General features: G+C 42.7%; 1 protein-coding gene across 2 annotated transcripts in view; it reads right to left on the bottom strand.

The window, feature by feature from the left end:
- MSH6 (mutS homolog 6) overlaps positions 1-14,929 on the bottom strand; it is a 96,503-nt gene that overhangs the window by 44,408 nt on the left and 37,166 nt on the right. For both annotated transcript variants that reach the window (XM_068131454.2, XM_068131457.2), the window contains exons 11-14: positions 9,222-9,487; positions 8,714-8,923; positions 8,325-8,552; positions 2,004-2,138 (exon numbers count right to left, since the gene is read on the bottom strand). In XM_068131454.2, the coding sequence (XP_067987555.2) occupies positions 2,004-2,138; positions 8,325-8,552; positions 8,714-8,923; positions 9,222-9,487 (839 nt within the window). The remainder of the gene's footprint in view (positions 1-2,003; positions 2,139-8,324; positions 8,553-8,713; positions 8,924-9,221; positions 9,488-14,929) is intronic.

The following is a 14,929-nucleotide window of genomic DNA, read 5'->3' as shown; positions in this document are numbered from 1 at the left end:
CATATCCTTCCAAGTTTCAAGTTTTCCCTTCCTGAGAGTTAGCGGCTGTATCCATCTTTTCCACCTCATGCACCCTCCCTTGTCCCTCACTCCTCCCCACACCTATTATTTGTCCAAGTCTATATATTTTACTGTTCCTTTTGTCCTGTTGCGTACTAGTCCATTGAGTGTTCTAGCTCTCCCACAAGGCTGGACTTTCCATACAATTTCGGGTTGGGTGTACAGAACAGGACGGGTTGGGTGTACGAGATACAGAGGCAAACACAGAGTTGAAACATTCTCCTTGTCCAGAAGGGAATTGAGGAAGGGGATAGAGAATGAGTGTATGCCAGAGACTGACTTAACAAGTTCCATCAGAACTTTGAGAAAGGAGCCTGGTTGGAAAGTTCGGCCTTGAAATGAGCAAGGCGATGTTTTCCGGCTTAATTGCTGTGAGCCTCCTGGAGTGACCTAAAGTTGCCCTCACTCCGGTTAGCCTTCGATGTTGAGAAAGCAAGCGGCTTGACTGCAACTGCCTCACCACAGGACTCAGTGTACCAGTGCCGACAAGATTGAATAAATGTGTGCATGAAAGAAAGTTTTCCCATATCGAATGAATATCAGATGTTGTGGAGATGGCAGCCCAATCCTTTTATGAGAGAGCAATTTACTGTCCCTGCTAGTTGGCCAATGCAAACAACCAGGTTCTGTGACATTGAGGTTATTCCATAACAATAGCCAGAAAGATATGGGCTTTGACAAGAACATAGTCCGAAGAGCCATTAGTAGCAGAGGAAAAACTCGGGAGGTAGGTTGGACATTTTTCTCATGTCGGAAGATTTTCATGATGGATTGAACCCACAGTCAGAGAAAGCCTTAGCTACAATTCCATGGTTGGTTGTTGCAGAAAACTTCAACCAACCAGCTGGTGATGCCACGATGACACAGTCAAGATCATTGCAGATAACAGAGTTGTGATGGATGGTTATAAGTTGACCAAGTGAATATAACCACCTTTAGGTTAGAGTTGACCAAGTGAATGCTCCTTAAAAATCATCTGAAACCAGCATTCACATCAAAACGTGGTGGACTACTCACTACCAGTGTTTTGCTGCAGCATGACAATGCTCGGCCCCATACCGCCCACGCTACAGCTGCAACCAGAGGACCTGCATTTTAAATGTCTTCCTCATCCACCCTACTCGCCAGACCTCACCCCTTCGGGTTACCACATCTTTGGGCCACTTAAAGAGGCCCTCAGTGGAACCACTTTCCGATCCGACGAAGAGGTCCAAGAGGCGGTGCAGGAATGGCTCCACAAGCAGCCAAAATATTTTTTTCTAGAGGAATCCAGGCCTTAGTAAAAAGTGCTGGAAAAAATGCATTTAACGCAATGGAGATTATGTTGAAAAATAACAGTTGTTACACACATACATGCAATAAACAAGTTGTGAAAAATATTTTAAGGTTACTTATTGCCTGCCCCTCGTATATACCTGTCTGTGCATACACAATGCAGATCATGTGTTTAAAGAACATAAACATGGATGAGAATGAAGTAAAAATGACTACGCAGTACATGCCTAAGTTTAACCAAAAAATAAAAATAAAAACCCACCTTTCGAAGCCATTTTTCCCCGCAGAGCAGGGGTTGGCCTTTTCGGGCACTGCGGCCCCTTTTTGAAGCAATGTTTTATGGCCGGATGCCCTTCCCGTCACTAACCCTGTTTGTCGCCTCTTGCGACACACAGGTAATTACCAGTGAACTGGTACTCAATTTGCCGACCTCGGAAGGATGACAGGCTGAGTCAACCCCCCCTGGTGTTAATTCAGCGATCGACCGGGATACAAACCCAGGATCCTCGAATCCCAAGCCGGCACCCTAACCGCTAATCCAACACCAGGCTAACTAACAAACCCAAGTTTAACCAAACAACGTCAAAAATTATCACGTAGACCTTAGTCCAACTAGCATTCTGCCTTAGATTTATCGTTGGTGTCCCCTCAGCCAAATGCCAGCTTACCTTCAGTTGGTACTCATCGGGCACTGGACCCAAAAGGGTACCGTCGGGCACTTCAAGCTGAAAGCGGTTACGTCCAGTGCCCCAATAATGCAGTTTTCGACATCCAATGTGTTTGCCCTGTCTTTCCAAGTAATCCTGGTCCCAATGAAAGGTCAAGATTAATTGAAATCGCCAATGTCAAAGATTCATGCATATTATTTCATAACCAAAGAGGGATGCATGATGAGGATTCATTTAAGCAATCAAAAGTGTGTGCAAAGTTTACAAATGTGCTGAAGTAGGAGGCATTTTCATCAATAAACAAGTAAATTCAACTTGTTAATCTAAATTACATGCGTACCTCAATAAAAAAGGGTAATTTCTGCTCAGAGGAACCATGTTAAATCATACAACCACACAATAAAAGAGCAGTCATTTGAAAAACTCAGCATAAATATTGATGTCACAATATTCCTCGTCATCCAGATCTTGAAAAATCTCACAATTCCCTATTATCGGGATCATGAAAAATCTCACAATTCCCTATCATCGGGATCATGAAAAATCTCACAATTCCCTATTCTCGGGATCATGAAAAATCTCACAATTCCCTATCATCGGGATCATGAAAAATCTCACAATTCCCTATTATCGGGATCATGAAAAATCTCACAATTCCCTATCATCGGGATCATGAAAAATCTCACAATTCCCGATCATCGGGATCGTGAACAATCTCACAATTCCCCATCATCGTGATCAAGAAAAATCTCACGCAATTCCCTGTCGTCCAGCTAATGAAAAATCTCATGAGATTCCCTGCCGTCGGAATCATGACAAATCCCATGAGATTCCCTGCCATCAGGGAATGAAAATTCTTGTGAGATTTCCAATTGCTGGTATCATTTAAAATCTCAAAGTTTTCATTAACGTAATGAGAAATCTGGTGAGATATCCCATCCAGATATGTAATCAATGCAGAACCTCACAAACTTTGTGAGAGAGAATAGAAGAAAAGTGATTTGGAACAGAGTAGTTGGAAACGATTTTTCGAAAGCAAAACGGTACTGGTGTCCACTGCAAGGTTGCAAAACATTGGAGAAGAAAATGCTAGATATATATATATATATATATATATATATATATATAAAGATATATATATATATATATATATATATATATATATATATATATATATATATACATACATCTATATATATATACATACATCTATATATATATACATACATCTATATATATATATATACATACATCTATATCTATATATATATATATATATATATATATATATATATATATATATATATATATATATATATATATATATATATATATATATATATATATATATATACAGAAACTGAAGGAAATCTTCTTCAACAAGATCAGCACTCTTCGACATCGCGATGTCGACCAATTTGCCTCCACCCACATTATCACATCATTATAATACTTGTACCAAGTTTGACTTAGATCCCTTCAGCTGTTAAGTTATCAACAACAACAACAACAACAACAACAACAACAGGCATTTTAAGGCCATTTTCCCTGCAAGAGCGGGGGTTAGCCTTGCGGTCCCCATGGCAATCTTCTCCATTTTGCCCAATTTTCTGCATCTCCCCTTGTGTTAACCCCCTTGCCCGCATTTCTTCTTCGACCATCTTCAGCAAAGTCTTTCTCAGTCTTCCCCATCCTCTTCTTCCTTCTACATTCATTGCCATCACTCTTCTCAAACAGTCACTTTCATTCTCCCTCAACACATCACCAAACCATCTCAAACTGTTTCTCTTCCCAGCATCCATCACAGGCTCCATTCCCATCATCTTTCGCAATTCATCATTTGTCTTCCTCTCTCTCAACGATACTCCGCACATCCACTGAACCATTCGCATTTCCACCCTTTCCAGCCTTCATTGCTGCTCTACATTCATCACCCAAGTCTCGCTCCCAAAAATCATAACACTTCTGTTCATAACATAACACTTCTGTTAAGTTATCACAGTAACAAAATTATTTTTTACTGAACATGATGTTTGACCTCTTGACCCCAATATCTCAGTTCATGTTTACATCATGATAATAATTGTACCAAGTTTGATTTAAATCTTTTCAGCTGTTCTAAAGTTATCACATTTTTAACTGACATGAACTCTGACCTTTGATGCTGAAATCCAATCAATTAATGTTTGCATCAAATAAACGTATACCAAGTTTGTTAAAAATCCCATCACTAGTTCACAAGTTAGCCCAGTATCATAATTTTTACTTAACATGACCTTCGACCTCTTGATAAAAAAATCAAATCAGTTGATTTTTGCATTATCTATAATGATACCAAGTTTGGTGAAAAAAAATCCCATGACTGGTTCGATAACAGAATTTTTACCTCATGGGGTGTCTGACATTTGACCTCTTGACCCAAAAAATCCAGTTAGTTAATCTTTACATCATTAGGCATACCTGTACCAAGTTTGATTTAGATCCCTTCTGCAGTTCTCAAATTATAAACCTATTACAGACGCGAACATTTGACCTTTCACCTCTTGACCCCAAAATGAAACGAGAACGGCACTCGGTCGAGTGCATACCTCTGCCAGGCTGAACAGTTTATTTTGTATCCCACTGACAGGCCGGATCTGGATTTGGACCTGAACCAAAATCCAATCAGCTTGTTCTCATTACCTAACCAACTCATCCACCTAGTTTAGTCATAACTCGTCCATAACTTTTTCAAATATCATGTTATTTATCACTTTTCGCCCAAACTCTCAATGGTGAAGAATTATTTAAAAATCAAATAAATCTCGTATCCGAATCCATATTCGGATCTTCACCAAAATCGAAACGATTAGTCCTCGTCACACACCCAACCTGCTTAACCAAGTTTTGCCCAAATCCATCCATAACATTTTGAGATATCATGCTATGGCCCTATCACCCAATGGTGAAGAATTACTTAAAATATTGTTACGAATTTGGGTGGTGATACATGTAGAGCAGAGTAGATCTGAGTAGGTAACATGCTTCGACCGTCACGATAGGGAATCTACCTGTAATAAGTTCTGTGTGTGTCGGCGTTTGTCGGGTTAAGATGTACGATTGTGAATCTATCAGGAGATTTGTGTGTTAGTTAGTGTAGGGAATAATGAGTAGAGCCCTTGTATGTCTCACCTGGTAGTCAAACCTTTGTCCATTTTGGCACTGCACACCACTCAAACATTAGTTATGACCTTTAGTACAACACTAAATGACACCCTTCCCCCTGACATGACTTAGGAAGAAATCGGGCTAAAACACCGCCACAATTGGCCGCCACCATTTACACCTCCGAGAGGCCTACCCGCCTCGCATAGCACGTGCTGTGACCAAGGAATAGGGACGAGAGTTGGGGTGACGCAGTGGGCATGACCTGAGTGAGCTGGCGAGTCGGGGGAGGCTCTGATTGGCAGAGCATTGCGCCAATGCTGACGTCATCGGCCAGAGATATTAACGAGGGCAGGATGCCATTTCGGGCAGTGGAGAGTTGAGCCGAGAGTGAGGAGTGAGATCTGAGTCAAGAGTTCATGTGCACAGTGGCCATTGCGCAGTTGAGAAGATCTGACCCAGAGCAGTTGGATTCCTGGCCGTGCAGAGAGAGAGCCCGAGTTGTGTTGGCAGTTGAGCCATAGGGAGTTGCTGAACGCCAGTTTGCCGAACGCCATTGGGCAGTCGAGTCGATACGAGGAGTTGTCTTCAGCAGCCCGGTCGAGTCGTTCAGAGATCCCGACCCGAGTTGGGCTGAGGTGTAGCCCGAGTGGAGCGGTGCTGGTGCTTTTGGAGCTTGGTGCACGGACCTCGTTGGAGGCGAGAGGATCGGAGCTTGGAGCAGGACCTCGTGGTGTGCGGTCGGGCCGGGCGGGGCGGTGCTGGACAGCAGCGGAAGAAGACGACAAGACAAGCTAAGCCGAGCTCTACGTGTACATTTTACAAGACGTGTTTCTTTCTTTAATTCATCTCCCTCGTCTCGTGTCTGATATCTGGTGTGTGTGGGATCCCAATTTAGTTACCTTGGGTTTATAGTCACATTTTCCTGTCCCTGCCTGTTATTCAATAAACCCTTGCATTACTTTTTGTATATAATACCTGAATGCAGTTTACCGGGCGATTGATTTGATAGTTAAGGCTGCGGGGACTTGCGCTGCTTCCCTTCATTCCGAGCGCTTAGGGGTTTTAGATTTTGGAATCCGCCATTGAGTTTCCGACTCTGAGTTAAAGCCTTCGTGATCAGAATCTGCGATCGCCTGATATAAATTTCGGCGGTTGCGCGACAATATTATAGTAGCCAGATCCGAATCCAGATCTTCACCAAAATCTAATCATTTCGTCCTTGTCATGTACGCCACCTCTGTGCCAAATTTCGTCCGAATCCGTCCACAACATTTTGAGATATCTTGTTCACAAACAAACAAACAAGCAGACAGACAGACATGGGTGAAAACATAACCTCCATCCACCTTTGGTGGTGGAGGTAATCAGTTCATTTTTGCATCATAATACTTACCTGTACCAACTTTGGTTAAAATTCCATCACTGGTTCACAAGTTGGCACGGTAAAAGTATTTTACCTAACATGACCTGATGACCCCAAAACCTAACTGGAACGGCGCTCAGTGGAGAGCATAACTCCGCCAGGTGAACAGTTTACGTTTTGTATCCCAGAGTAGATCGGAAAATCACAATACAGAATCACATATAATCAAAATCATCCGTCCACAACTTTTTGAGATATCCTGCTTTGTATTGTTTTTGGCCCTTTCTCACAATGGTGAAGAATCACTTTAAAAAATTATACAAGCCGGATCCGGATCTTCACCCAAAATTGAATCATTTCGTCCTTGTCACACACATAACCTGTCCACCAAGTTTCGTCCAAATCCATGCATAACTTTTTGAGATATCCTGCTGTATATGTTGGTTTTAGCCTTATCTCTCAATGGTGAAGAACAACTTAAAAAATTAAATAATTCTCATATCTGAATCCATATTCAGATCTTCACCAAAATCTTATCCATTTTTCCTTGTCACAGGCACAACCTGTCCACCAAGTTTTGTCCAAATCCGTCCACAACTTTTTGAGATATCTTGTTCACAAAGAAACAGACAGACAGACGGGTGAAAACAAAACCTCCATCCACATATGGTGGCGGAGGGAATCAGTTCATCTTTACCTTATTATACATACCTGCACCAAGTATGACTCGGATCCCTTCAGCTGTTCTCAAGTTATCGTGGTAATGAAAATCTATCACAGACGGACGGACGGACAACTGGACGGACAACCCAAAAACATAATGCCTCTGGCAACTTCGTCGGCGGAGGCATAAGAAAGAGATTTATTGCATTGTCCAAAAGGTTATGAAAGCACCATTCACTGAAGAGGCTAGACCAAGCGTTCAATGATGCGCAACAGCAAAAATACAGTCAAGAGGAAATGTTGCTGAGGAGAACAACTTAAAACTAGAACGGCACTCTTCGATGTCGCGACGTCGAATCATTATAATACTTGTACCAAGTTTGATTTAAATCCCTTCAGCTGTTCTCAAGTATCACATGTTTACCTGACATGACCTCTGACCTTTGAACTTTAATGCTGAAATCTAATCAGTTCATCTTTTCATCAAAATATACATACTTGTAACAAGTTTGGTCAAAATCCCATCACTGGTTCACAAGTTATCACAGTAACAGAATTTTTACCTAACAGAACTTCTGACCTTTGACCCAATAATCTAACCCGTTTATCTTTATGTCATTATACATAGTTTTACTAAGTTTGACTTGGTTCCCTTCAGCCGTTCTCCAGTTATAAACCCATTACAGACTCTGACCTTTGACCTCTTCACCCCAAAATCAAATCATTTCATCTTTGCATCATTCAGTGATCGGACCAAACACTATATATCATGATGTTTCAAAAAGTTGGGGACGACTTATGGCAAAACTAGGTTGACGAGTTGGTTGGGCAACAAGAACAAGCCGATTAGATTTTGGTTCAGGTCCGAATCCAGATCTGGCCTACCAGTGGGATACAAAACATAAACTGTTCAACCTGGCAGAGATATGCTCTCCACCAAGTGCCATTGAAGTTAAATTTATTATTATTTTTAGCTTAATAATTTTAAATGACAGTGCATTTTAAACCTGCGAGATAAAGATAAATAAAGATGGTAATTATGTCGATGGGGCATAAACAAACACACCATATACCGGTTGATTGGGAAGGACAAACAAAATGAAGACCACGGCCACAAAATTGTTGAACAACATGTGATATGTGCATACCATTAATTTCTGTGTGATATCCTTTACGTCAGCCATGGCCTGGTCATATTCAGGGTCGAAGCCTGGTTTGGGTTCAATGTCACCTCTGCAGCGTGCCTTCGTGTGGTCAAAGGCACTGTTCCAGTACTTCAGATCATCAGTCAGCTCTGGAAATAGGCCATCGCTCTCTTCCCCAGCCACAGCTGCCACACGGCGGAGCAAACGAGATCTGAACCCAGATAAGCAGTCCTGCAACATGGCCACAACCAATGGAAATAACAGCACCTTTTTATGCTCAATAAATAAATAAATACACATCAATTTACATTGCGGCCTTCAACTTTCACATTCTGCAGAGAAGCCTGTCAGTAACAGCATCAATGACACCCAGTTTTAGCATCATATCCCACCTTCAGGGTGTACACAGCCTGCTGAGCAGTTTGAAACCCATCAATAGTTGCTAGGAAATCAGCAATTTTTCGCCGGCTGTACTCTTTCTCCTCGTAGAAGATCGCTCGACTGTCCGGGTCACTGCTACCACCTCTTGGACGGAGCCCAATGCTGTGTATTTTGCTCAGAAGTCGCTCAAGATCCGGGAGCTTTCGTAGAAGCTCCTTCACCTGCATTTAAGAAAATGGTTAAACAAAGATTGCATTCAATTAATTGGTGTTTAATGGGGAGGGAGCGGGAGGAGGGATGGGGCAGAGATCCTTATGAGATATCCTTAACATATAGCATAGGGTATGCAATAACTTTTCTTCTGTTAATTTTTCATTCATTGAATGATATCTTTCCGAAACATCTTTTTAAAAGTATTAAAAACAATTTTTACATCGAGATAATAAATAATTATGTGACAGCCACTCAAATACAAGTGCAGAGAAATGAAATGCCAGTGCAGAGACTTGCACTGCACACCTTCGTCACTTGCTCAGAGATAGCCATTAGGTCTTCCAAGGCATCAAGACGATCATTGATGCTGTCGGGACAGCATAAAGGTGCAACAAGCCACTGTCGCAGAAGACGTTTGCCAAAGGGTGTTGCACAAGAGTCAAGACGCTCCAACAAGGTACCTTCAGTTGTGCCAGTTGTGCAGTTGCGAAGAACGTCAAGATTGGCTAGGGTCAAGCCATCCAAAATCAAATGCCGGCCCAAAAACTGTGAAGGCTTGCTGTCTCTATCATCTATAAAGCCAATCAAAGCAAAAAAAGCAAAGATAACAGTGGCATGAGCAATTCAAGTCCCTTGTACAATTGGTGTAAATACAAACAACAACAACATGCATTTTAAAGGCCATTTTCCCTGCTAGAGCGGGGGTTAGCCTTGCGGTCCCCATGACAATCTTCTCCATTTTGCCCTATTTTCTGCATCTCTCCTCCTTGTTAACCCCCTTGCCCGCATTTCTTCTTCCACCATCTTTAGCAAAGTCTTTCTCGGTCTTCCCCGTCCTCTGCTTCCTTCTACATTCATTTCCACCACTCTTCTCAACCAGTCACTTTCATCCTTCCTCAACACATGACCAAACCATCTCAACCTGTTCCTCTTCACAGCATCAATCACAGGCTCTATTCCCATCATCTTTCGCAATTCATCATTTGTCTTCCTCTCTCTCAACGATACTCCGCACATCCGTCGAACCATTCGCATTTCCACCCTTTCCAACCTTCGTTGCTGCTCTACGTTCATTACCCATGTCTCGCTCCCATAAATCATAACACTTCTCACACATGCAGCATACACCTTTCCCTTCAGCTTCAACGACACTCCCCTCATCATCAGCACGCCACTCAGTTACCGAAACTTCTTCCATGCACATCTCACTCGAGCAACCATTGCCGAGTCTGATCCACCTTCTCCATTCAGCATGTCTCCGAGGTAGCAAAATGTTTTCACACCTTCCAGCTTCACGCCGTCTCCAAGATCCAACTCAACATTTCCTCCATCTGCAGCTCCCTCTGTGCACACCTTACATTTGAATGTAGCTGCCACACTGGTGTAAATAAGTGGATCTTTTAGACAAGTTGGGAAATAAAATTGGTATGGAAGGGGGGCTTACACCAGTTCGTCCTAGCCCATTGGGCCTCTCTGTTCACATGGTAGCAGTCCCCCAACAACAAAACTCAATTTTATAGGCGCCCGACATATTGAGTCAACTTTAGTGCAGCCTTGTTCTTCACGCAACCCTCTTGGGTCTCAAGTGTGGTAACGTTGTTGCAGTTGGCTAATGGAAAAATATACATTTAGATGTACAGTCATGTGAAAAAGTAAGTACACCCCATGTAAAGTTTTGACTTTTTCAACATATTTCAACATACAGCTATTTGATCTTCATTTCAACAATATTGATAAAGGTGATATAATAACAAATATCATGAAACATTTACATTTTGTAGTCCATTGTATAATTTAAATAAACATAAATGCAAATTTCACATGTGGAAAAAGTAAGTACACCCTTACATTTATCACTACTTCAAATACCTAAAATTAGAATCAGGTGCACCAGCTCAGGTGCAAATGATTAGAACATCGTCAGAGAGGATCATGGAGGAACCTGTCTTATTTAAACCTCAGACAATTAGCTTGGTTTGCTCTTTGTTGTTGAAGTGCGATAGCCACCTTGGTGTCCTTGCGTTTTATACCTATCCTGCCTCCCCCCAGGCCCTCTCCCTCCAAAAACATCTCCCGATGTCCCTGCTCTCAAATGTTGTGTTTGTGTGCTTCCTCCCCTTTTCTCCCCATCTTGTCGACCGCTCCCCTTTTCATATACTTTGTTTGCTTGTTTGTTTGATTTGTTTGTTTGATAAATGTTAGCTCTTTCACAAGCCACGACTCTGTACACAAAAAAAAAAATGTGCGGCGTCTCCATGCAGAGATCAAAAGAGCTCTCCGAGGCCTTCAGAAAGAAGGTTATAGATGCCTACGAGTCTGGGAAGGGATTTTAAAAGATCTCCAAACAATTTGAAATCAATCATTCGACTGTCCGGAAGATCAACTACAAGTGGAGAAGATTCCAAACAACTGCCAGCTTGTTCAGGCCAGGCCGCCCCAGCAAGTTCAGCCCGAGAGCAGACCGCAAGATGCTGAAAGAAGTCTCTAAGAACCCCAGAATGTCATCACGGGACCTACAGGTAGCTCTTGCCACGGTTGATGTCAAAGTGCACGAGTCTACCAATAGAAAGAGGCTGCACAAATTTGAGCTACATGGGAGGTGTGCCAGGAGGAAACCTTTGCTGTCCAGAAAGAACATCAGGGCAAGACTAAAGTTTGCCAATGAACACCTAGGCAAAGACCAGCACTTCTGGAACAATGTGCTCTGGACAGATGAGTCAAAGGTCGAGCTATTTGGCCACATTACCAGAAGACATGTTTGGCGAAAACCAAAGACAGCATTTGACCACAAGAACCTGATACCAACTGCAAAGCATGGTGGTGGAAATATTATGGTTTGGGGCAGCTTTGCTGCATCAGGGCCTGGGCAGCTCACCATCATATAATCCACAATTAATTCTTCATTGTACCAGAGGGTGCTTGAGGATAATGTGAGGCCATCTGTCGGAAAGTTGAAGCTCAACCGAAGGTGGACCTTGCAACATGACAATGACCCTAAACATACCAGTAAATCCACCAAGGAATGGCTGAAAAGAAAGAAATGGAGGGTTCTGGAATGGCCAAGTCAAAGCCCAGATATAAATCCCATCAAGATGCTGTGGGGGGATTTGAAACGAGCTGTGCATGCAAGAAACCCCTCAAACATCGCACAGCTGAAAGAATTCTGCATGGAGTGGGCAAAAAATTCTCCCAGTCGATGTCAGAGACCGGTAGACAGTTATAAGAAATGCCTACTTGAGGTTGTTTCTGCCAAAGGGGGCAATACCACCTATAAGAGCCAAGGGCGTACTTACTTTTTCCACATGCGAAATTTGCATTTATGTTTATTTAAATTATACAATTGACTACAAAATGTTAATGTTTCATGATATTTGTTATATTATATCACCTTTATCTATCAATATTGTTGAAATGAAGATCAAATAGCTGTATGTTGAAATATGTTGAAAAAGTCAAAACTTTACATGGGGTGTACTTACTTTTTCACATGAATGTAGATCTTGTCAGGCTTATACGCTTGTGATAAAAGGGAATAAACCATTGTTGTTTGTTGTTCCAACACAATGTACTTTGGAACGATGAAGGTGACCAACCACCTCACACTAATACTGGGGTTCTTAACCTGGGGTATCCATACCCCTTTGGGGTATGGGGACCAAAATCTGGGGGTATGGTACTCAAAACTGTTTTGTTTCTTCGTTAACAAGCAAAGAAATAAATAGGGATTAAATCCTAATGAATTTCTGTCCAGTTTTGTTCCTAATTATCCATACTAGCGTGACTCGGCGCACTCCGTGCACCTCACCACACGTTGTTTCAGAGGGGTAAGCATGTTTGACCATTTCGGTGTCTTTTGGGTCCTCATCCTGTTTTGGGTCTTCAGGGTCTTTTGGATCCTCTGGGCCTTTAAGGGTGTTTTGGGTCTTTGAGGTGTATTGGGTCTTCAAGGTCTTTTGGGTCTTTGGTGTCGTCAGAGGTTTTTGGTTCTTTAGGGTCTTTTGGTTCTTCTTGGTCTTTGGGTCTTTTTGGGTCTTCGGGGTATTTTGGGTCTTGGTGGTCTGAAGGGTCTTGGGGGAATTAAAGGGTCGTCAAAGGTCTGAGGGGTCTCAGCAGTCTTAACGCAATTAAGAGGTAATTTTCAGAGGGTGGTAATTTTTTTTGAAGAAGAAGAAGACGTTTTCGTCGCATATAAACATAGCGACAAAACAACATAACGACATAACCATATACGTTTGCTCTATTATAATAAGATGTAAAACTAAGCCATTGAGATATTTTGAAGTCACGCTGGAACCTAATGGGACTGGTAATCAGGCACGGATTCCCGAACTTGGCCCATTTTCTGGGTAATGTTACCAATTTTCATCCAAAAAAATAGGCAATTAAAGTAAAAACACCCTTCAGAATGCACCACAGAGCACCGATAAATCAGAACAAGAGGTTCCAGGGAACCTGAACTCAACTGGTCTACATCAATATGGTTAGAATATGCATAATAGACCCACAAACTATGTAGTTCTCTGTGCTAAAAATATATGACAAAAATTACTTTTTCAATATGGCCGCCCTGCCACGCCCATTTTTGGGCGTGCAACGCCCAAATGCAATCCCAAACTAGTTTATGTCTTAAAGATGCTGCATAACAAGTTTCATCAAATTTCATCAATATTTGTGACTTTTAGAGTGAAGACGTCAAATTGTTTCCAGACGACAGACAGACAGAGACGGACGACAGACACTGGGTGTCGACAAAACCTCAGCTGGACATAGTCCAGTTGAGTTTAAAAAAATTATAGGGGGACATGCCCCCAGACCACCCTAGCTATGCGCACATTCGGTGCGCCTTGGACAGTCGGCAGTCTGGCGAAGGGGGTATGGGGACATCGTGGGCAATCTGTTGGCAGTCTTGACAGGGAAAAAGCTTAAGAACCCCTGCTCTAATAAAACTGTGGCCTCATTTGCCAGATGCTGGAGGATGACAAAATGACTACAACGGAACCCATGTTTGCCTGCATTGAAGCACTGTGCAACGAACTACTGCGTAATGAATGGCATACCGTGCAACTCACCAATCCCCCGGCGTGAAAGTTGGCATTGTAGATATGGTAACACGTGGGCAAGAACTGCTGGGTCGAGTCATGCAGAGCAATAGCCATGCATGGACACGTGCCCAGCTGACCGCTGTGGCCCACCAAGGCTATGCCCAAGAGTATTTGGGGTGTGATGATACAGCCGAAGAAATCAACATCCTACAAGATGAGCGTGCCGACCGGATTTATACCCAGCGTTTCGTCTTCTTGTTGTCCAAGGTTGTGTTGCATTTGATGGACCAATGCCTGTCGTTTTTCCGAGCTGTAGCTTTAGTCTCAAGAAGGGCTAGCTCCCTCTTGCACGAGGCAACAGACACCTCTGAGAACACAACAGAGTGAGCACCGACGTAACCATTTAGATATGTCTATGTCATAGGGTATGCCCCGGTAAAAAAGGGAATAAATTGTTGTTGTTCTGACAATTTGACGAAAGTTACACAACGGCCGAGAAATACACAAGTGTGGAAGACCTCATTACCGAGGCGTCCAGAAGTATGCCTTTCATATCCACAGATGCTTGTTCTCCTCTAACGCACTTGCCGTAGCCCAACTGCAAGCCAACCCATCCCTTGCTCGAACAGCCAATACTGCTACGGACACTACAACTTGGTACCACCATGCCTAAAATCAACGTCATGTACGTTGCCTTTGAGCGAGCCCCCGCAGTCTCGGATTCCAAAAGCAAGTCCACATAGAGAGCCGAGACATTCTTCGCAAGGCTCTCCCCCTCTATACTCAGCACACCCTTTTTTGCAAGCCACTCGAGCCTTATGCTGGCAACAGAAGTAGTACATACTCTGTTGCCATCTCAACACGTTGGACGAATGCTTTGCTGCACTGCATATGTTTGCTATGTCCTTTTCCAAGGCTGCTGGGTGAAAACATGGTAGCCTAGCTTGCAAGCACATCGATATGTTCTCACTC

Source organism: Myxine glutinosa, chromosome 11 (assembly GCF_964187855.1).
Source record: "Myxine glutinosa chromosome 11, kmMyxGlut1.1, whole genome shotgun sequence".
NCBI lineage: Eukaryota > Metazoa > Chordata > Myxini > Myxiniformes > Myxinidae > Myxine > Myxine glutinosa.
Note: the sequence above shows the minus strand (reverse complement) of the source record. Positions and strands in the feature narration are given on the sequence as shown.